General features: G+C 38.6%; 2 protein-coding genes across 5 annotated transcripts in view; one reads left to right on the top strand and one right to left on the bottom strand.

Annotated features, from left to right (window-relative positions):
- Positions 1-1,966, top strand: part of sesn1 (sestrin 1) — a 70,824-nt gene extending 68,858 nt beyond the window's left edge. For all 3 annotated transcript variants that reach the window (XM_007255673.4, XM_007255672.4, XM_007255674.4), the window contains one exon: positions 101-1,966. In XM_007255673.4, coding sequence (XP_007255735.2) covers positions 101-187 — 87 coding nt within the window. In that variant the 3' untranslated portion in view covers positions 188-1,966. The remainder of the gene's footprint in view (positions 1-100) is intronic.
- Positions 208-24,406, bottom strand: armc2 (armadillo repeat containing 2). 2 transcript variants are annotated; one of them, XM_007255670.4, is made up of 18 exons: positions 24,337-24,406; positions 22,780-23,081; positions 22,534-22,606; positions 22,283-22,451; positions 18,078-18,216; positions 15,913-15,965; positions 15,368-15,478; positions 12,422-12,612; positions 12,039-12,141; positions 11,683-11,939; positions 10,355-10,500; positions 8,866-8,965; positions 7,988-8,270; positions 6,591-6,713; positions 6,361-6,474; positions 5,240-5,372; positions 5,007-5,146; positions 208-4,169 (listed from the first exon to the last, which is right to left on the bottom strand). In XM_007255670.4, the coding sequence occupies exons 2-18, from the start codon at positions 22,986-22,988 to the stop codon at positions 4,018-4,020; spliced, it is 2,496 nt and encodes an 831-aa protein (XP_007255732.2). In that variant the 5' UTR covers positions 22,989-23,081; positions 24,337-24,406; the 3' UTR covers positions 208-4,017. The 2 variants fall into 2 exon arrangements, with proteins under 2 accessions (XP_007255732.2, XP_049335891.1); XM_049479934.1 differs by lacking the exon at positions 24,337-24,406 and adding an exon at positions 24,150-24,209.
- Between the last annotated feature and the right edge of the window lie 56 nt (positions 24,407-24,462).

The following is a 24,462-nucleotide window of genomic DNA, read 5'->3' as shown; positions in this document are numbered from 1 at the left end:
TGTAACACGTCTGTAGAATCTGAAGTTTGATTTCTTTTTCCTTTTAGTTTAATGACGCTGTGATATTAACATACATCCTTTGTTTGTTGTCTCTCCACAGGTCCATGTTAATTTGCTTCTTATGGAAGCGCGCATGCAGGCAGAACTGCTCTATGCTCTAAGAGCTATCACTCGCTACATGACATGAAGTGCTATTATCGTTTATCCTTGTATTTTTACTGTCGTTGTTGTTGCTTTCGTGGGACACTTCAATAAAAGTAAAAACAACAAAAAAAGAGGAAAAACAAAAATGAAACGGAGAAGAGAAGAGGCCGAAAGTGTGGAAGAGTGAAGATCACCTTTGTGATGAGTGCTGGATGCGAAGAAGAAAAAAAAATCACAAGAAAAGTCACCTGAACGCACTTGCTGACTGAAATGTGTGATTACTCGGCCTGCAGTGCCAAAGCCCGCCACAGGGGGGCATGTCGGCATACTCCTTGCATTAGGACAGCCAGAGACTGCAAGCTTATGGAGGCCAGCCCTCCTTTTAGTGTTTTGAATGCATCTACATTAAGATGCTACTCAATCATATCTTCTTTTTTGTGCGATGAAAGGAAGAAGAAAAAAACAAATCACAACAACTCCAGTATCTGTGCAGACACACTGCACTAACATGCCTAACTATTTACTATTATTGTGTTTTTTTGTTTTTTTCTTTTGTTTGTTTTCATATCATTTTTGTAGTGCAGGCGACTGGAGAGGGAAGAGCATTATTGAAGCTGCATAAACGTGTGCCTAGTCTTGAACAGCACTGGAGACTAACGCAGAGGTGCTGTCAGTCAATGCTGCTTTTCTCAACTGAGAGGCACAAGCCTCCAAACACCCAAACCATTACCCATTTTATAAGCTAACTTGAGGAACGTTTTGTGATAGAAAGGATGTGACTGGGAGTGAGAAGTGATGTGTGTATGTGTGAGAGAGTATGTGTGCGCACGCGGAGGGGAGAGAGATATTCAAAAGAAATCGCTGTCTGAGCCCTTGTTTTTTGGTTTACTGTAAGTCACCACTCTGTCTCTGCTTACCTGTGTGTGTTTTAAAATATATATATCTGAAACAAAATGTACCTTAGCCTATTTTTGTTTATTTGGTATTTCAGGCATAAAAAATATCAAAGCACTTTTTTCTGAAATATTGATATATGCTTCAGCTATGATGTAGCCGTTTTGGGTTTAGTGACCATTTCCTAAAATTCACTTTGTGTTTTGTCCAAGTGACAAATTAGCGATTTCAAGGAAAAGAAAAAAAAAAGACTAGGAAAAAAGTCTTCCTTTGTGATGTGCTTCCTGTTGCTCTGGACCCTGCCCCCAACCCCTCACCTGTCTTCCCTTTGCAGCATGGTCATCTTAACTCTTTGAAAAGCTATTGTTTTGTTATTTTGGAGTTGTCAGTATAATGAAATACCTCTTTGTTATGTATCTCTTTAGGTATCTAAGTGCTCTTTGGCGAGCAGAAACTTTCTCCTTTGTGGGATTGCCTGGAAGGGGGCTTCATCCTGTACTTTAAAAAAAGAAAAAGAGCCAGGCTTTCCCAAACGACTGTGCGGTCGTGAGATAGACAGTGCTTGTTCTTATTTTCAGAACTTTAACCAGTATAACTAAGCAGCTTTTTAATGTCGAGTGTATGCGCGTGGGCGTGTGTTTGTGTGTATGCGTGCGTGCATGTGTGTTAAGCAGGATAGATTCTCTGCTGTCTTCTATTTTTGTTTACTAAAACCAATCAAGTACTGCATTCTGATTGTGGCTGGAACAGTCGGGTGTAGAGTGATGAGAAGGAGAGAGGGATGGTACTTTTCCTTTTGGAGATGGATGTCAAGAAGCAATGGATTTTTTTTTTATCAATCTTCAGAGACTGATGTCAGTTACTGACATTTTTATATAAGATCACATTCAACAAATAAATAAATAAATAAAACAAACATGATATTTAATCACTGTGTATCATTTCATATTCTAGCAATTATTTTGTTTCCCTGGAATGTTGTGGTTGCATAGGAAAACAATCAAATCCAATATACAATATCAGATATGTCAAAACAGAGAAAACTACCAGTTAGGCACTACTGGTACTCTTTGAACAATCTAAATGTTACCATATCAGCATAAAAAAATTAACCCATAACGTATACCAGGACTTATACACTGTATGTTTACCTATTTGTTTTCACCTGTACCTTAATAACCCACCATTTGTGTCTGTCATATCACATGACTAGTCATTCACCAGAAATAATAGTTATAATAATGATTTTAACATTATAAGTCATAGGAATTTGGAAATATTTCAGTGTTGTAACAGCACAGTGTGGTCCTCATAGAATTACCAACATGGCTAATATGGGCTACACAAGGACGCTCTCATGCCCTGCTATGCAGTGATAATAAACACAAATGAAACGGGAATTTATATGTCCTGGTGTGGAGAGCATCAGTGTAAATGACTGTGTTAAGCTGGGGCTCTTTTCACTGTGCAGTTACATCACGTGTCTACAAGTTCTAAGTAGCATGTTAGCTAATGAGTATTATAATCAGGATCTCAAATGAAAGTCCATCATGATTTAGCCAATCACTAGTCATGTGATTTTCTAATATTTTCAGCACAATTAAACAGTTGCTGAATTGCTGAGCTGAACAGCAGTTTGTACAGATGGTAGCAGTAAAGTGTTCTTGTTAGCATTAAAGGATTGTGGGCAGGGGGAAGGTAATGCCATTATGTATCAGTTTGATGTTAACTGTTTCATAAGATTAGAACTTTGTTCTGTGTTCCTTCGGGTTTCTTCTGGAATTGTATCTCTTTAATAAAGCTTTTGCGATCATTGCTGTGCTCATGAGTGTCATTTACATTATAAGTTTTCTTACTCTATTCATCTACCGAGAGGGATGGTCCATGTAAAAATGTGTTTGAAAATCCATATGCCAGCAGGTTCTTTCAGTTAAGCTACAGTGAATTTCTTCTTTAACATTTTATGCTGCTTCCCCATGCCATAATGTCAGTGTCTATTTTAGCCCACATGGTATTTTGGAATTTACCCTTTGTGTTTTAAACAGGGAATTTAAATTGAAGTCTGGGGATTTCACTGGTCAGCTTTCATCTAGACTGCTAGAGTATTACTGCATAGTACGTAATCTACTCAACTGTATATACCCAAAATGTAGCTGGAGAAATCACGACAGTTAAGATTCTGCAAGATATTAGCACTTCTCAGCTAACATGGATCCACAAGCAAAAATATACTAAAGTATCTGGTCCAGGTACCACATATAGGGATACAACAAATGCTTAAAATATTTTAATGTTTGGCAAAAATGGCCATAAGACACTTTAGCTGTTTAGTGAATTGTCTTTTTTTACAATAATGGCTAATTAATCCTAGCTAATGGCTAGGATTGGCTCTGTTATTAATAGGAGGGGACTGAGTTCTAAGTATTAGAGAAGAAAAGACCCATGTGACTACTTATTTGACCAGGAAACTATATTTCTTTATCTACTGACAGTGTATCCAGTACTTAAGGCATCTCTTATACTTATAGCAAGCAACATTAAAAAAGTATTTCTTGGTTAATAATGGACTGCAGGAGAACACCTGGCCAGTTGTTTAAATGTGCTCTCAGTCTCATGGTCACATGTTTCTCAATGGCTTAAAGACATGCCTACAACCTGGACCTGCTATAAGACCGTATTAATGACATTAAACATAAGGAAAGCATAATGCCTGGGATAAGTGTGTTGTTATTAATTGTTATATATTTTGTTACATAGTTCATAAACATTCACAGTGTTCTCATTTATTGCGGGTTCTGTATCAGGAGCATAGAGTATAAACTATTTTTAAAATGTTGTTTATAGTTTTAAATTGTTGGCAGAAAATTAAACATTGTAAACATTAAAGTGCAATCAGTAAATACCCTGAAAAATCCTTGTTCTGTCACACACTCGGATACACATGCTAAACACTTCAGTGTATGTGGTGTGAATGGTTGTTCAGGAAGGCTCGCTGATTGGTTCCATTAGGTTCATGTTGCTTTGTATGCGTTTCTTCAGCTTCTGAGCAACAGGCAAAAAGTCTTGTTCCCAGCATGAATTCTGGTATTCTTTAACATCATCACAGGAGGGCCATTGCAAAAATGTCTGATCTGCAAATAGAAGAAACAAGAAAAACAGTGGGTCAGGGCCAATTAAACATATTGGAACTGACTGCTATAAATGTGTACTTAATTCATTAACATTATCACCTTTCTAGAACCCAAGGATGCTTTACAACCAAATCTTTATACAATCCAATAAACTCAACACTCAATTAACACACCAGAGAGAAGCAGCAACCTCATCTAAAACCTACTTTGACCCAAGAGAGAACCACACGGACACAGAGAGGACAGGGAAAACTCCAAACAGATAGAGACTTGAACCCATGTCCCCAGCTGTGAACATGTTAACCACCAAGCCACTTTGTCATCCACACAATATGTGTCAGTTCAGGGGAACCGTGGAGGTCAAGAAAACTCAAAGAAAATTGTTCCATAATGCTGCTAGGATCAAATAATAACATCTCTTATGACTACCAATAAGGAAGGTTTAACTGATAACAAAAACAATGATTAAACTGACTTTGTAAAGTGCCCAGATTTTTGTACAGGCCACACTGAATATTTAGAATTGTATCTGTTATATAATACAGAGAAGATCTGATTTAGGATATATTGAAATTACAGAGTTACAGACACTGTGTTTACTACTTCTCAGTAAAAAGCTAGTGTTAAAACAATAACACAAAATAAAGACAGATTTATAAATTTTGGACTTTAGCTCATACAGACAGGAGCTTGTTATTAACCTTGTCGAATTAGACTTTGGTGCATAAATAATATCCCCCATAGCTGGCCAATCTGCTCACAGATTGGGCAGAAATTCAAAGGCAGCTGATCCAACAGTGCACCATTCTGTTCTTTAGCATGTGTGTGCATTTGTACCTGAATACAGAGAGAGTATCTCCAGCAGCTCTTGCATGTTTTGTGTCTCACCATCTTCCATGCAGTTCCAAAGAGTTTGACAAACTAGACCAGCCAGCTGCCAATCCTTAGGCCCAAAGTCTCGCAGACAGTCCATCAATCTGCGTACAAAGAAAAAAAAGAGAAAAGCTTTGCAATAAAATTATTGTAAAAGTAAGGACATGCAGTAAATTCTTTTGCAATAATTGTAATACTTTTGTATGGCTCCCTCTTTTCTCAGTATTGTTCTGTACTCCGGATCCACTGAGAGGTTCATGAGGACTCCACATGCTGAGAAACATACATCAGGGTTCTTGGAGTCCAGCAATGTCACTATAAACTGGTGCACTGAAAAACAATGGCCAAACACACAAACTGATTTTACAAGTGCTGAGGCAAATATCTGTCCCTATATACTATACACATGTTTGTATTCTAATGAATGCATTCACCTACGAAAAGTTACACCCACTGCTGACACATGTCAGATGTCAGGCATACATACAGCAAGTCTAGTCCATATAGGTAGATAGATATTCCCAGTAGAATAGAACTAGACTTTATGGGACTCCATAAAGTCATTTTGGGATAGGTTTTAAAGGCGGGGGTGAGCTAGAGTGGTGATTATACAACATCCTGACCTAACAAACACTCTTGTCACTGAATGCAATCAAATTATCACAGCAATGCTGAAGAAAGTCATCCCTGGACATCCTTGGAGTCAGTTACTCCAAAAAAGCAGGGTAAACTCATGTATAAAAAAAACTTGATTTCAGAAGAAACAATGAATGAGCTTGTTCATATACTTGTACTTGTTCATATAGTGTGTATTATATATGCATCTAACTACTCATACACTACCATGCAAAAGTAAGAGAAAGGATGTGGAGCTGATCAGAAAGTTGTTACTAAGAAAAGAGAACAAAACTAACATTTGCCAATGAAACTTCTGAAGATGCTGTGGTTCTCAGAACAATAGACTGACTACCTCTAAGTCCAGACCTTAACATCGCTGAACGTTTTTGATATTTGATATGAATGTGTTTAGATAGTGAGAAGAAAAAACTCTGAATTCTAAGAACAGATTTCTTGGACAAAAACAAGTCTCCTAAAAAGAATGGAAGGGAAAAACTATTTCTGTATTCTTTACCTTTTTGCTAGAAAAGAAATAACTTGCCCGCTTTGACTGGGTATTACATAACTCTGCAATATGCACAACACTATATGTAAAACATATTAGCATAACCCTAAAAGTGACCCATAAGAAGCTCAATATTCAGTGATTATTCAAACCTTGCAATATAGGGAAAGAAGGAAAAGTCATTGTGAAACGCACCTTTGTTCTCGATGATAAAGTGTCGCACATATTTGATCTGAGATAGATTTCCAAACACGCGTGTGGCCTCTAACACAACATCCATGTTAGAGCTTAATAATAACCTCAACAACACTATACACACACACACACACAGACACACACACAGACACATACACACAGTGATTATTTGACATAAAAGTAATAATAAGCAGAAATACTACACAAGCACCTTCTTTCTTATATCTTACGTTTAGAGATGTGTGTGTGCTGGGCACGGACCACAGTGCCCTCCTCTTGGTAGTATGACAGATTGTTGATAGTAGCTGATGCGTTTACTACCAACTCTGTACTCTCTTCCACCGACCTGACCTCTGAGAGGCAAAGGGATACACAAAGCACATAAAGGATACAGTTGGCTGAAATGAAAATGACATATCTCATTATATTGATCAATTAAATACTTGGTGGCATGGCATGTCCTAGTATAGTGAATAACAACACCTTCCTAATGACAGACTAGATTGCAGTTTAATTCACTGACTAGCCAAACACACCACACTATATAAATAAAGATTTTGGGCAAGACTTCTAACTGTACATTCATCTACCCGGTTTTACATAAACCTAATGTAAAACGCTCTGGATTCGTTCACTAATTTGGTGAACATCTGTTGGTTGCGGTTCCATATTATCTTCCTCCTCGGGTGACACGGAAACCTTTGGTAAGCATGTTATTGTAAATCATAAATCTGATATTAAGCAAACAGGAATATGACTGTGCACATGAAAGCACTGTGGGATCCTGTTTAATCGCTGAAGAGGCTGCGGTTTGCAGTGTCAGTTTTGGTGTGTGTGGCATACAGATGGCCTGGTTAGCGCTGAGAACTTTTCTCACTATTTCTGCTGCTCTCGGTTTCTTTTTCCGTCTCGTTTTCAGTCTGTCTTATTGTCACCAAAACAGGAAGTCACTTTAACTTAAGAGACAAAGACAGATGTGTGAGAATTATCACACTGGTTCCCCTGTCTTTAATCCTCTCTCTATTCTGCATTCTTTCCATTCTTTCTATTCTGTTTAATAGTAGAAATGTGAGCTAATACACACAATGTCATGCATTGAAGAACTAATGACTTTATTAATAACTTTATCAGATGTGAAACTTGTCTTGTTTGCATGCGCAGTAATTTGTAGTACTGGTAACTAATTCGAAGGCCAAGATCTTGTAGCTGAGCAGTTCCTGACTATTTTTTGTACGCAGTGGAGAGAATAAGAACAATATAAACTGGAACAGTTAGTCCTTCTTTCTTTTTTTACAGGAAATGATCACCACCTCTTCACCTTTCCCCAGCCAGCACAAAAACTCCCACGCAGGACTGAAAGTGGCTTTCGGTCTAAACCTGAAAACCACAGAAATGCTTCTTCTTCATCACTCAGAAATATGAAACAGCAGGGATGTGTTTATCATAACAGGCTCTGGGAAATTACACCGCTATTGTCAGTCACTTCTTGTTATCAGCAGAACTGGCTTGCAAGTGTATGCTTGCCAGTAAGGGACAGGATATCAGTGCACTGTGCAGCCTCACAAACATGCATTTATCTACCTATGTCATGCAAACTACGTGATGCTCTGCTTGTGTTCTCGCTTACCCATCACCTCCAGCAGTAGCTGCACACACAACGCATTTGCTGCCAGTGCTCTGCCTACAGTAGGGTGAATAGACAGGTTGGCCAGAACTCTAATCAGCTTCACCAGGACATCCTCTTCTTCATGCTGAGGGTTCTTGGAGGCCAAAAAAGCTGCTCGGTGGTAGTGCTGGAAAAGGCCTATGAGAATGTCTGCAGCCCCCTCCTCTTCATACACTCTTTCCCTGGCCTCACTGCTCCTGGCTGCCAGGTTTCCTAATGTGAACAGGAGACGCACCACCAGATTCTACAGAGGGCAAAGAAGAGGAGAGCAGAGGGGGAGGTCAGAAAGAGTGGGTGTGAATTTGTGTGCTCAGACGCAGTTGTTGAGGGGGTAACTGAGAAGGGTGGAAAATCACATGGTTTCACAAGATGTCAAGATGCCCTAACAGTGCAAACTGATGGCTAGGGCACTGAACCATAACAGTTTCAATGCTAATGAAGCCCAATTAACAAACTCACCTGATATTCTAGCATATACTGTAAATGCAATGGTCACGTGGGTGGAATTGACTGCCTGTGCTGACTATGCTTATATAAACAGATATGTTTTTTTACATAGAGCGAGACAGAGAGAGCAGTGTATCCTTTGCAGTAAGGAAGTCAAGGGGACATTATGTTCCCATATGAGGGCCGTTAAACAAAGTGTGTACCTTAGATGTGGCTTAATTTTATATTATTTTAACACACACAACTTGATCTTGTTACACTAAGAAAAGTAAGCAATTACTAATTTTATATATATATATATATATATATATATATATATATTTAAAGAGTAAAGGTGAGTGTAAATGTGTGTCTATATGTGTCTTATGTACATATGTTTAAACTGGACTCACCTGTTTCCTGCTGTGTTTGCTCAACAGATCTAAAAATAGCCTGTAACAGCACAGCGTCTCAGATAGCGCATAACAGCAACCGGCATAGGAGGACAGCTTGCTGGAGACAAGACACACAACATATGTGATACCAAAACACTCTGACTCAGCCTAGGTCTGCACAACACAGTTCTATGACAACACAGTTATGTGCTTACTGTACATCATTTTAGCCATTATCACTCATCTAGGGAAGGCGGATGACTTAGTAAGCAGATTTGCAGAGATCTAAGGCTTTCAAAATGGGATAAGAAGGGAGTTACTGCTGTATTTAATGTTAAGTGAAATGTTCAAGAACAAACGAAACAGGAAAGCACCTCATTGTTGGCTAATGCCATTGGACATAATGCAACAAGTCTGAACATGAAGAGTTTTATCATTAATGGTGCTGGCCTCTGGATCACCTTTGCATTAATCTCTCAGATCGCCCAAAAGAGTTTTGTATAAATGTTTGCTCATTGATGTGTATCAAAGCAAATGGGAAGATCTGTGTGGGAGATTCTAAGTGATTATGAGTAGTGAGAGTGAGGAGATTAGGTGCAGTCCTTCAGCATGTGTTCACTGAGTATTCCAAACTGTACTTCATTGTATAAATAGTGAATAAGTAAGTGAGCCAAAAATTCTCATATATTGTTTGACAAGCCTATTAAGCCCAATGACAATCCTGTTACTTTGCCTCAGAATGAAACACTCAGACATAAGCCCTGCTTTAACTGGTTTGCAGCATTATAATGTATTACTGGGTAGTTTTGCTGTCCTTTTATTGTGTCCTCTCAGTGTCATGTGCCGTTATTAAGCTTAAGAGATTGTAGCCAGTTAGGTTTGGCCTTGCCCAGTTCATTTACCTTGGTTCATTTCTCTAGTTTTACAGCTTTCCTTTCTGTTGTGTGTTTAGCTCTAGTTTAGTAGTCAGATGAAGCATTATAGTTACTTAGCATTAGCTTTTACCCTAGCATGGATTCCTGTCTCCTTCCCCATCACTTGCTTTGTCACGTGCTGAGCCTGAGCTTCCCCAGCCTGCTTCATTTACAATTCATATACTGATAACTAGCAGAGTCTAGTGTGAAAGTGCTGCTCTCCAGTATCAACAACACTATATTGTCCTATCCAAGTCACTGTCAAGTTATTTCTTGTTTAGCCAGCTTTGCATTGGGTAATATTGTAGTGGGCTAGATGTTTATAACATTTAAATATAGATATAACCAAGACTGCAGCTATGTTTTGGAATCTGCCCTGTTAACAGAGCCTTTTGGTTGTGCATGATTTTCTTTTTTAAAAAAGACAGCAATGTTTGATGTCCTTCCATGCACTAAACTTTATTAACAATTAAATAAACATTATTTAACAATGACAAGATAATACAGTTAGAAACCTCAGAGTTTGGTTCAATGTGTACAGTAGGCAGAAACCTGCTGATCTGCAAAATCCCAGGCTAAAATTTGTCTCCCACCTTAATATCCTGGCCACGTTAAGACAGACGTCCTGGTCATCTTGGTATAGATCCATGATTTTACAAAGTGTGGAGAAGACATCGTTTGATGTAAACATTGGACGGGACTCAGACAGGTCAGCCATGTTTCTAAGGGCTGCTGTCAGCTAGGGAGAAGGTCAAAGTCATTAGAGAAGGTCCAGAAGGTACAAAAGAAAATGAACAAGAGCAGTATTTAGTGTGTGTGTCTGAAGTGAAAGTGGTCCAAAAACACAACCACGGCCTAACCACTGCCTCAAGGATACAGGTGCATGCAGACACTTCCCCTCTTACAATCAAGGAGAAAGAACGGAAGGTTTTTTTAAAGTGCCCTCATAAATCTCTCTGCCCAGTGCTAAGCCCACTGATTAAGCCTGGCCTGCTCTGCTAATGTCTTTATGTGCTGGTGTGCTCCATTCTTAACATACCCTCATTTCCGCCTGCCCGCAACTTAATGAGAGGCACTGCTTGTGACGTTTGACAACCCATGCATGCCAAGCTCAGGAAGTTTATTTAGGCAGATTTCAAAGTTTCTGCTACTTGCTCCTATTGAACGAGGCATACTTTGGTCAGAGCCAGAATCAAGCTCTATAGCACAATATGGATAAAGGAAAAAAGGAAACAATTCCAGACAGAAACAAAAACAAAAGCCAAGGACATGCTCATAAAACTGTGCTAGGACCCTTAGCAACCCCACCCATCCGAAGGGCTTGTATTTTGTCGGAGAAATGTCTGGGTGGAGTTCAATCACAGCTTGTTCCTTGACTGCTAGAACATCTGATGGAGACACAGGGAGCATATCAAGTTTACAATACAAAGCTATTTATGTGATAGCAAGCATGGCCTCATAAGTCTTAGTGTCCTCATAATCTACATATTGTAGGTGACACAAAAAAATACATTTCTTCAAAATTTACAAATTTACATTAAGTCAATGAGTACAAAAAAAAGCAAAAATTCAGATGAAAGCTAAATCATATGTTCTTTTAGCATGAGAAGTAACATTTGTTCTGTCCTTCATTGCAATGGGGGAAACAACAGACTCTGGCTGTTCCTTGACTAACTACCTGTATTTCTAAAATGCAAACACATTGCATTTTATTCAGGGTGTTACTGGTGTACCAACAGTCTGTTATTGCACAACTACTATACAATAATAGTGTACACACCAAATATCAAAATTATTAGACTAAACAATAATAGTATCACCCTTTTGGCATGTGTCTAGATTGTCTAGGTTTATCATGCTACATGTCAAACACATTGACAGTATGAAGAACTGTGTGATTACAAAGCTTTAAAAAGCCCACCTGCACCAGTATGTGTCCTGCTATAGGGTTCTGGTCACGTCCTGCTACAGTGGGATTATGATCAGGCAGAGCATCAGGATCAGTCAACCTGAGGAGCTTCTGGGCGAGTTGCAGGAGGACACTGATAAAGTCTTTAGCCAGGAGCAGCCTGGAGAGGGCGCAGTTCCCAGAGAGGAGCTTTAGGGAGCCCACAGTGTACAACACGGCCTCCCCATTGCTATACAAGTCCTCACACTGCAGCAGCGGCAGGAGTGAATCTAATACACAGATACACACAAACAGACACACAGTGACCTGATTGTGAAACACAGTTAATTACAGACTGGAGAGTGAATTCTTAAGTGACAGTATCACACCTATAATGGAGTTTTTCTGAAACAGTACGTCATTACTGGAGCTCCGGCTGATTTTGAAGATCAGCTTGCAAATGTTTAGAAGATTGTTCCCACTGACATTGAGCTGAAATGACACAACAACAAATAAACATTAGATAACTATAACTAAGAGTTATTCATGTCACACTCTTAAAACCACCTCAACTAACAAACAAGTATTTGTATAAAGAACATCCCTGCTAAGTCTGATTCACTAATTGTGAAACATTGTTGCTAATTTTCTGCTGGTTTGGGGGCAGGGGGGGGTTATGGACAAAAGTACAGTTTATGGCATAAAATATCAAATCCATTTCTGTTTGTGAGCCAGATTAACTGAGTGTAATAAGGGTACATTGTGTACTCACTGCAAGAATGAGTTTGCCCAGAGCTAAGTTGAGTTGGTCTGATCCCAAATCTATCAGTCTAAACAGTGCTCGGAGAAGGGTGGACCTTTTCTTTAACCGCCTACCCAGCTTGCCTCTCTCTGCCAAAACACAGTGAAGAGCTGTGCAGGCATCACAAAGCTGCTCAATAGTCTCCTCTGACACACTTCCTCCTATACATGCATTAGTGATAGTGTGTGAGAGAGAGAGAGAGAGAGAGAGAGAGAGAGAGAGAGAGAAACAGAGAGATATAGTTTGGTTAGAAGGGTTTCAGACTCACAGGCTAACAATACAAATACCAGATTTGGGTTTCTTCCACAGTATGCTTACTTAGTTGCTAAGCTCACTAGTGCGTTTCCACTTTTTATTATGTGAAACACGCCTTTGAAGTGGCAACTCCTAAAGTTAGATAGCTAGGTTTGATTTCCCATCATCTACCAAGTGACAACTCATTTATCTCCTCATTTCTCCTAATTTGCCTCATGAAATATACAGAGAACAGACCACACCTCACCATGAAAATGTTCATTAGTAAGTTGTCCAATTACTCTTGACCCTTTGGCAATGGAGGGACTATGGTAAAATATCTGTAAGAAATGTTGAAAATATAAATATTTTCAACATTTAAAATCCACTGAGATGGTGTACAGAGGAACAATAACAAAAAATGTTGCAGTGTCCAAATACTTGTAAATCTGACTGATATACTTGTAAATCTGAAAGATATTTTTATACAATACATTCTTTACTACACTCTTTTATTTAAAATGTAATCCATACATCTTTTAAATAACATGATTATTGTAGCACCTTTTTGCAGTTTGCAGCTTTATTTTGCAGTTTGCAGTATTGTGACCGCAAATTGGTTTCTCACGTAGCATTACTTTTTAATGTTTTGCCTACTGAAAGCTTAAATCTACACTTGACAGCAGTATATATTGTTCGGGCCCTATTTTAGACACCTAGTAAACCTGAATCCTGGTCTATATATCACTTTTCAATGAGCTTGGGCTAAAACAGATCTCTGTTGACATTTTGCTGACATTTACCGCACAAATCAACACCCACTGACAGAGTTAACACAGAGGGTGCACATTCTGCAAATGCACAGAACTAAGTACATGCACATTCTCTCTTCAATGCTAAATGATATGTAGGCCAAAAGCAAAAGTGTTTTCTTCTCTTAACTGAAAGAGTGTAAAACAGCAGTTACATACCATCTTCAGATTTTTTATATTTTTTTGTACATAAACTCGATATACATTGAGCCAGCATATTCTTCTGAAACATATTTTTGTCTAAAATGTTGAGTCTGTGTCTGCTACAAAAAATGACTATAAACACTAGGTGAATCATGCGCACATTCCAATTTTAAAGTGTCAGGGCAGCTAAAACTATTTTGGGTAAAATAAATGCTACTCCTCTATTTTCATCCTGGCTGTATCCGAAAGGCTGGTATATTCTGCAGTGCTGCCCTGTCTGATGACGCCGTCGCGCCTCTCAGCACTCTATTATGCATGAGCTGAGAGGCACTTGGGCATGATAAATATTTGATATTTATTTTTCAAATGAATATTCATTCAATTTTAAAAGGGCTTAAATATTTACTGCCATTAGATTTCATTTCGTGGTTCTTTCTCCTTTTCATGCCCTCTTTGAAAGTTCGAGGCTATGCCAAACCCAACACAGATCTGTTTTTTCATTCCCCTGGATTCAAATCTCATGTTTTCTTCTCTCTCACTCCAGTTGCACACTCAATGCTCTATGGAATATGATTTTAAAAACAGGATACTCAGTAAGTAGGTAAACAACATTTAAAACACCTCAAATCGCATTAGTCTTAATCTGACAGAGGGAGCTTTAAATCTTCTAGTGCCAAAATTTTGAAAAATAAAAAATAAACTTTTAGAAACCTAAATAGTGTCTTCCTTAATTGATTTTGGTTATATAATTAGAGACAGACAAACCTAAATAACAAAATAAATGATCTGAACTCTCTTCCACACTTATTGCATTTAATAGAAATAGCAAGTAAGCCCACCTGACACTGATTTAGGATGTCAAAAGAAAAGAAGTTCCATAATAACATCTGCATTTAGATCTTTGGTAGATAATAAGAACTACAGTGGTATGAAAAGGTTTGGGCACCCCTGATAGTTTTCATGATTTTCCTGGTTCAAATCATTGTTTAGATCAGCAATTTCAGTTAAATATATCATATAACAGACGGACACAGTGGTATTTAAGAATGAAATAAAGTTAAAATAATTCTTTAAACTAAATTAGAACTAGAATTAGAATTAAATACCACTGTAGAGTTGGAACTTGGTTCGATGCATATTCTGAATACATATTTACTGTGATGCAAACCAGTGAAGCATCTGTTATTCAGGTGACTGAGGACACCTGTGCAGAAAAAAGATCAGACTAGAGCAATCCGTTCACAATACACAGAGATTAATCTTACAGTAGGGCTGCGTTGCAGAAAACCCTAATTACAAAATGCACATTTGAGAACACAGTCGTGCAAAACCACAAAGATATAGACAAAAGTGAAATGGTCAGATGAGTCATCCTTTACCATATTCTACACAATGTGGCCAGATTAAACCAAGAGAACATTTAAACTGATAGGACATTTTGCAAGCATAATTTGAGTACCGGTACACTTGTGTCTCCTAAGTGGGAAGGTTTGTTAGAAATCCATACAAGTACACATATAAGTTCTGGGACCCCTGCCCATTTATTGTTTTCTCTGAAATTAACAGTATTAAAAAAAGCTTATATTGTTTTTGTTAGAATAACTAGCAAGTAGTAGCACTAAGAAAATAGTGTAAGTATAAGTAACAATGCTTTGTATTGTTATCTAAATCAAAGCAGTTTAATTATAAATTAGTTGAACTCATTAAGTGCTTTATTTATCATCACCTGGCATCACAGCTTCAAACTCCTGCAGAACAGGAAGCACCTCAAAGTTCCAGAACACAGATTCGTCCGTGGCATCTCTTCCTGTCATGTCCCCATGGCCACTGTCAGCCTCTACATGAGTGCAACAAAAAAAGAAACCACACACGCATGCATGCAAACACACACACACACGGTGTACACATACCATGAACATCGGGTAGATTCTGCACACCTACACGCTGCACTTCGGTGGTTCTCACTCTTTCAGCCATTTGTATATACATACAGGATGTTTAACACGGAACAAAAAGGTCAACATGTTTCACCCACACATCCTTTGATTAGCCTCTGTTCTATAAAGACACTTTTGTGGCTGAAGATTTGCATTAGAGGCGCCGTGCAGGAAGCTGTGTCTACAAGCAGGAAAGATTTTACAAACTGATGCTGTTTTGGATCAAAGTAAACACAAGACTGTTCCACTGTTCTTCAGTTGCTGATGACTCAAAATCATGCAATTAATATAATGTGTAGTTGATACTGCTAAACAAATAAGACCAAAAGCAAACCTGTATCTGTTTCCTTTTTCTGAGGGGTAGCTCTGCTGGGCTGTTGCATTCCACTGATTACAAAGATAAGGAAAGCAAAGTGAAAGAAATTAGGTTGAGACATGATGCAGTGTTTCTTAAATCTTATCTGCTAACAGAAAATGATTAATAGTACCCAGTGACCTCTTTTAGATGTTGGTAAAATGTAAAAATATGTAGTATCATTGTAATTAAATCTAATATCTAAAGAGACTACATTTATGTTCTAGGCCTACCACCAGGTGTCTCTGTTGTAATGCCCTGGCAGCTATATTTCAGGGCCACGGTGAACTAAACTGGCATCTCCAAAATGAACTAGTGCATTAGTCTGTCTTGCTGCTTCTTTCCCAACTGTACAGATTCACAATCTGTAATCAGTTTGCAACAAACACTCTGCAGAACATGTATGCGTGCGAGGCTGGTCAGGTCAAAAGTGTGCATGCAACAGACAGGAAACCACAGGTTTGTGTGCTTGCGTCTATGTTCATGCAATGTCATGGTGAGCCTTATCTTAAAAACAGAGGTATCCGTTTTTGTGGCTGAGGACTACACCCGAGTAGCTTACATTTTTATGCTTTTAAAATGCAACCCGCAATGGTAAAGGTACAGATGGACATGCTCTGCATGGGCGCTGCTGATGGGTTGCCGAGACGTTTTTATGGTACAGCCGGGCATATTTGGGGCATTGATTGTGTTTGGTTCTGGTAATGACTTGATAATGCCTCTTTGTTGATGGGCTTTTTTGGTCCGAGACGTGATCTCATCCAGCGAGTCTTGAGCGAAGCTACGCTGGCGGTCATCAGAGAAGCTTGCCAGCCAGCCACAAACTGCCCTCATAATCTAATACTGCTCCATTATCAACTATATCAGAGAAAGCAGAGGAGAGAGAGAGACAGAGCTGGAGGGTTGAGGATTGGATCTGTGTGCATGTGTCTGTGTCCTGGGGAGGGCCCTCAAAATCTGGAATCGATGCAAAAGTTTGCCAGAAGTCAACAACATACTTTCTCATATTAGTTTTATTTACAAATCTGGCTATTGCTATGAAACACTGAGCCTAATATGGTGGTCCAAAGTAAAATGGAAGATTAGATTGGAACTAAACTAAATACACTTAAACCTCCTCTAATTATAACTATATATGTTTTAAGAGATACGGGCAATGTGGCATTATGCAGCACTTTACAGCACATTAAGAAGGTAAACACAGTTCAAATGCTAAATTGTGACTTACTGGTACTGTGTGGATTCTATTAAATAAACTATAGATAAGTCTGTTTTGGGTGATATTTAATCTCTTTTTTTCATTTTTAATAAACCACTGATACAAACCAAACAAATTCTACTGAAAACACAAACCCTTCCTTGTCCACTTGAGGTTTTAACCCACTTGTGTTTATAAATTTTCCTCAGGAAATCTATATGAATCTAAATGAGTTGCTTTATTCACTTCTTTGTTGTCCTTTTACAACCTTATGTAGTAGCTGGGCATTTCCTCTTCACACATTTTCCTTCTCTCATGCAAAATACCTGTTAGAGTATAATTAATTTGACTGCTAACATACTGCCCTCTCTGATGCTTTCTACAGTACAATTGTGTGATTTTGCAAGGGGTTACTTTAAACCCTTGATGGGGAAATTGTCTACAGAATTTACTGCAAATTTGTGTTCCTTGAATAAAATCATTCAACCCAAGAGTCCTAGATTCTACAGATCCACTCAAAGCTATAACCTGATAAGATGCTTTATTGACAGGGACTAAACACATCAGCAAAATCCTTTTTACCAGCCCAGCAAAACATTGACAAATTTAGTACCTGCAGCATGTGTTTTTGAAGATAGAATGTTGGCAGACAGATTGAATGAATATAAAGATGGTTTATTGCGGTTATCGGTCACAGTGCTGAGATTAATCCAGTGACGGAATTTAACAGTGTTTTAAGGCTCCATGTTGCTGTTATCCACACCTAAAATAATGTAATGTTTTCCATTACAAGACTGCAGTTATTCTAATATCCCTCATCAATACAAGTAAGGAAGCCATGACTGTCAGGTACCATCAGAATATTTAAAGCAAATCTACATATGCTTTGGACCAAACAGATAAGCACATAGACAGAAGAGAATGTAACAGATCACCAAAAGTTTACCTATGTTTGGTAGATAGCTCTGGTGGTGCCTCTGTTCTGTCTCGCCTGGCATTACAATGCTGGAGATTATTTGTGTTTGTTCGCTGGACTGTCTCCAAGCTCAGTTTTGGTTGCTCATGACAATCCTCAGTGTGAAGTTCTATAGAAAAAAAAATATGCACATATAGGCATACATTCATAACACATTAGGCTACTTTAAACAAAATTTTCACTTGAAGAAATCACACAGATGCAGTACAGACTGAACACCCTATCAAAACTCTTTCAAAGCCATTCAGATTCTGCTCAGCCCTTTACATAAATTGATGCCATATCAGAGATGAGCAAATTAAAAGAAAAAAACTTTGCTTTGTGGTGGAGACACGCACACGGCCTGGGTGGCAACGCTCCATGCTGTGGATGTAAATTTGTTTATAACACAGCCTATGAAAGAGTCTTTTCATTTTGGCTTTTCAAAGAGTGGAGTACTTAAACAGCTGTCAGAGTGCCTTTAAAGTGGAGGGAGATGGGGACGGGGACGAGGTTACTCTAAAAAGAGGCTTCAATTTGCCTATAAAGAGGACTGACACATGAATAGAGGGACGTGAATACATGACACAAAAGTAGTGTTCCATTGCCAACAATCAAACCTCTCATTCAGCAGCACTCTTACCTTTCCTCTACATCTTTCTCACTCTCTCGCTCTCTCTCTCAGCAATTTCTCTGTCCAAGTTCCCATTTTCGATTTCTTATTAGCACACCATAACTCACTTCACACGAGCTCTCCAAATACCAATCCACTCTTCTTTCTGCCTTTTTCAACTGTTTACTTCCTTGAGCATCAAATTCTAGCCTCTGTTCTTTTTACTGTTGTGTCTCTCTCAAACTAAACAAACAAACTAACATATAAATAAATACATAAAATAGAGATTGCAGACTGATAACTAGTATTAGATTCACCTTAAGCATGCAAATATTGTAAAACTATTAGGAAGAACACTGCTACTAAAACACACCCACTGTAGCAAATTAGCAGTTTTTCCCAAATGTTTCAACGCATTTCTAGAAACTTGGCTCAGTTTCTCAAAACTCTAAACACAAACTGAAAATTATACAGTCCTGCTCACCATTATTGGCACCCCTTCCTATTTTGCATAACCTGACAATATCTACAGAAATAAATATAAAATGTACCAAAGTTATATATTCAGGGTTTTTTAATTGGAGGTTCAAAGTAATACAACAAATAAAACATTGTTTTTCAATTTGCATGTTGCAATTTTAAAGACAAAACAGAATAAACAGCATGTGCAGCAATAAAGACACCCCTTGTTAATATTGAGTTGCACACCCTTTGGCTGTGATTACAGCCTTCAAACGTTTCTTGTAGCCATCTATAAGCTTCTTGCACATCTCAGCTGGTATTTTTTCCCACTCTTCCCTTGCAGTTTGTTCAAGCTCTTGAATGTTTGCAGGGTTCTTTTTCCCAATGGCAGATTTCAACTCACCCCAAAGATTTTCGATGGGATTGAGGTCAGGACTCATTGCTGCCCATTTTAAAACAGTCCATTTTTTCCTTTTAAACCATTCCTGTGTGCTTTTGGACATGTGCTTTGGGTCATTGTCTTGCTGGAATACCCATGACCTTCAACTCAAACCAAGTTTTCTTACACTGGGTAGGACATTTTGCTCTAAAATCTCTTGATAATTCTCAGATTTCATGATTCCTGTGATACGGTCAAGTGCTCCAGTACCAGACGCAGCAAAGCAACCCCACAGCATTATGGATCCTCCACCATGCTTAACTGTTGGTAGGGTGTTCTTCTCCTTATAAGCTTCATTGCGCCGCCTGTAAACAAACTGTTGCTTTGCATTGCCAAAAAGCTCTATATTTGTTTCATCTGTCCACAGAACATTTTCCCAGAAGGATTGTGGTTTGTCAAGGTACTCTTTGGCAAAGATCAGTCGTTCCTTTTTATGTCTTTTCTTCAGCAATGGTTTCTTCCTTGGCCTTCGCCCGTAAAGCTCTGCTTGGTTTAGTGTGCGGCGTATGGTACTCGTTGAAACCATGACCCCAGACTGTTCCAGGTTGACCTTCAGTTCTTTGGATGTTTGCCTTGGTTCTTTTTCCACCATTCGCACCAACCTTCGAAGACTTCTCTCGTCAATTTTCCTCTTTCCTCCACGTCCAGGAAGGTTCTTGACAGTTCCATGCTTGGCAAACTTCTTAATAACATTGCGCACTGTTGAAACAGGGACACCAAGGTCTTTGGAGATGGCCTTATACCCTTTGGAAGTCTTGTGTTTGCTAATAATAGCACTTCTGATGTCCTCACACAGCTCCTTTGTCTTCACCATTGTAACAAAAGAACATGGCCCAAGGTTTGGCTTTTTAAAACTCTGAAGTCATCATTCATTGGCTAATTCATGTCACATGGGCACTGATAATTTGTCACAGGTGATTATCCTTTGCGATTTGCCACAGGTGAGTGAAAATGTGTTTTCATACTAATTTAGTGTAAAGGGTGCCAATACCAGTGTCACAGCAAGCTTAAGGTTTTTCCTGTCTTTCCCTCACATTGTTTGTTGCTTTTAAATTGTTGCTCATAATTTTCTCTTTTGTTTTAAATACGAGTGCTCTATACAAAAAACTGTTTCAGTCGACTACTTTTTTCACGGGGAATTTCCACAATATGTACTTAAACTTCATGGGTGCCAATAATGATGAGCAGGACTGTAAACTGCTTTGTTGAAACAAATTTCTACCAAAACTGATTCCTTCGAACGAACCAACACACACAGCTATTTATATGCTTATCTCTTGCAGAGCATCAAATAAACACTGAAAACATTCAAATACATCATGATACATTCAAAGCACTGTTATCAGATGTATTTGGTTATGTTTGACTTTATGAGGCCACTGTACAAATTCAAATGAAACAAGTCCATGAAAATATGTTGGCTATCTGTTATTTAGATTTATTTGGTGCGGTGTAGGACCCCTCCATATAGCATTACAGTACTAAATGTATATGCAACACAAATGTAAGCCGTTTTTACTGTATGTAGTATGTTGCAAAACTGTAATTTACAAGTACAAGGAGAAACATGACAAGGAAAATTAGTTCACATACAAAGAGGTAACAAAAATGTATTTGTTGCAAAATGCAAAGAAACAGATCACTGTTCATCAGACCTCTGATCTTGGTCAGGCAAGAGGACCTGTGCTAAATGATGCAATTTGTGTTTAGTGATTTGCAAAGCTGTGGTTTAGAATGATATCAGAGTGAGAACATATAAAATTGAGTTTAGAGTTTAGCAGTTTGGAGTCACAATGTTGACACATGAGCTTAATGTTTTTGGATTTGTGTGCATAGTTCCATATTTTGTGAGTAAACAATGTGGAAAAATAAAATATTTGTTGGTAAGTCCTTATGAATAGTTACCCTGTATATTATAACATCAAATAATCATCTAAAAACACCATCAGCCTGGCCTGCATAATACTTTTTCTAAGCGTTAAGAAGACTTTTTTGTGTGTTGTCTTACCCACTGTCTCGGCTTTGTAACAGCGTTTCCTGGTTACAATGGAGGTATCATAACGGCAAACTTAGTTTTCATCAGCAAATGTACACAGTTCAAAGAAACACAGACTTTAAGAGAGCTGGCATGTTAAAAGGGAGGTCAACAGAGTCTTCACAAAAATCACCAGATTTACCAACTCTAAAAGGAGTCTGCACCACAATGAACATTTTAAAAGTATTTTAGCAATTACACAGTCTTACGTATATACTGTGCATTGACACTTTAAAATATAACTTTGTGGTCACAATCAACAAAGGTACATTCAGATTTAGAAAATAACATTTTTACGAATAGCATAGCAATAGCATCACCAAAAGAGGACTGGCAAATCTAAGATACGGTCAAACTACCTGTTGAACAGGTTAAACCTGAGAAGAGGATTGCTTCTACAGCAGTATAATGATCCATAATATTTCCCAAAACCAAAATAGGCCATCTGTGGATATCTTAAGAATTTAGCTGCCACAAAAATGCTGTGATAGCTGCTTGACTTTTATTTATTTATGTTACAAAGGACACAAATATTGTAAATTATTTTTTTCTGAAAACATGTGTGGTTTTGTGATCTTTATAATAACCTAAATGTGTCATTAAGGGTGTCCAAGCTTTCTTTTCGATTCTTTTGTTCATCTACATACCTTTTGATTGTTGAGTCATAGGAGGTAGACGGGTGAGTGACCTTGGTCTGAGTTGCCTGGTCCGGGCCCCTGCTAAACCTTTCCTGTCCAGGGGCGCAATTGGGGGTTTAGGCACAGCTGTTCCACTTTCATTGTAGTCTTCATCCTTGGACAGGGGCAGCTTGGGTTTCTGGTTAATGACGGTGCTTACATTTACTTTCACAATTACACACCGTATAATAAAGATGCAAAGCAGTTAAAAATCATCTTACATGTTCTAAAGGAGAGAGGCGGGTTCCAGAGCTTGGCCTAGAATCAGAAGCCTCAAAATTCCGGGCATGAAGACTATGGGAGAAAAATTTTAATTTGTAATGTTACATTTAAGAAAGAGGGCATTTTAGTGTTTACTGTGACCACAAGTTACAGTAAACTCCCCTGATTGTTTATATATCTGATATTGATGTTAAAAACTAAATTCATAGTGATCTAGCATTTATTTTGGCAATTTTTCCCCTAACCTGAATGAAGATGGTGGCCTTCTATCACGTGTGCGAGCTGATGCATCTCCAAAGAGCTGCCTCTGCTCATCCCGTGGGGTGAAGGGCCTCTGAGTGCCGAGGATCCTGAGAGAGCGCCGGGCCTCAGTCACTATCTCTGCGCTGGTCGGTCTCTTAGCACCATGACTGAGGTAGAAGGGATCCTGCTTATCCCGCTCCACTGAAGCCATGTGTGGGCTGTACAGCTAAACTATTGCTAGCTTTAAGCCCATATGAACACCATCATTTTGCAAGGATGAAGATGTTCTACATTCCCAGTATTGCTACAATGAAGACAGGAAGAAGAAATGTAATGTGATTTGAATGACCTGCTGGGTTAGGTTTTTAAAAAAATAATATTAATTAAGAATACCAGAAAAAAAAATGATTGCATTAGAAATCTTGAGTGTATAAGCTGTAAGAAGAATACACAAGTGAGATGTCCATGGATTTATGCTCTATTGGTGGGTATACCTTTATATATTAAATATATAAAATATAAAATACTTAAAATATAGGTGTAGATGTAGATAAAAGATTTGTCCCTAATTGAAAATCACCACTGTAGCTCTTGAAAACGTGTGTGGAATAGGGTTAATATAGTAGGCCCTAAACAATAATGACCACTTGTCTGGAGTCAAACTTAAATAAATAAGAAAAAATATTATTTAAACATTATCCACAAATAGCTTTTAACTTAGATTTAACTCATTTTCTGAATACTGTGCCATTTGGTATTTTATAACTTTTAATAAAATTAATGTCATGCACTAGACATAAATCATATTTGTCCAGCTTAATCATTTTATAATTTTCACTTTGTATTGTCTGTCATGTAAACGTCCATCGGTTAAGGGTCAGTTCCTTATAAAAAAGAAATCTTTTTAAACATGTTATTTAACCTTTCAAACACTGCAGACTAGACAAAAGGCCCATTTCTCACATTAAAGACTGTATAAACTTTATGAATTAATGTGCAGGTTAACACTCCTCTATAACTGTAATATTATGTTTATTCAGAGTGAGTCCTCTGACTGTGCTTTGTGTGAATATTAATGTATCGCACAAACACAGTAGACCTATTTAAGAGAAAACGGGGACGAGCACAGCACCGACAAGACACTCGCTGAAATAAGGAAGCTGCTCATCCCTGTGTGGTGTGCATGAGCGTTTTGCGCGTGCACGCTCCGTCACCATGGCAACGTGTGTAGCGGTTGCAGGCATTTAGGCAACAAAACAGTGAGTAGACTGAGGAAGAAACGCGGGATAAAAACTCGACACAGACTTTAAACTGTCCACACAACACCCGCACAACATCTGCACAGCTCTCACACACTCAGAGTCGCGTTTACCTGAAGTAAAGACGAGCAGGAGAACCGATAAACCGCACCAAACCCGCCGCAGCACGAGCCGCCGCCGCGCTTTAATAAAACACACACTTATTATCCTGTTTTTTTTCATGGGAAATAAAATTAAAGCTGTTAAAAACCGGCCGGTATCTAAGCCCCCCCTCTAAACCCGGTTCAAAAGGTGATCTACCTTCACTGCGTTCGCTGTTCCCGGCCGTGTTTCCAGCTCTTCACAAACTACCTAACCTAACCTAGCAACTCTGAGGCGTGCACGCGCCCCGCGACGTCATCGTCAGTGCTGCGGCTGCGCGCCTCC

The sequence above is a fragment of the Astyanax mexicanus genome, chromosome 1 (genome assembly GCF_023375975.1).
Source record: "Astyanax mexicanus isolate ESR-SI-001 chromosome 1, AstMex3_surface, whole genome shotgun sequence".
NCBI lineage: Eukaryota > Metazoa > Chordata > Actinopteri > Characiformes > Acestrorhamphidae > Astyanax > Astyanax mexicanus.
This window is presented reverse-complemented; position numbering and strand designations above follow the sequence as displayed.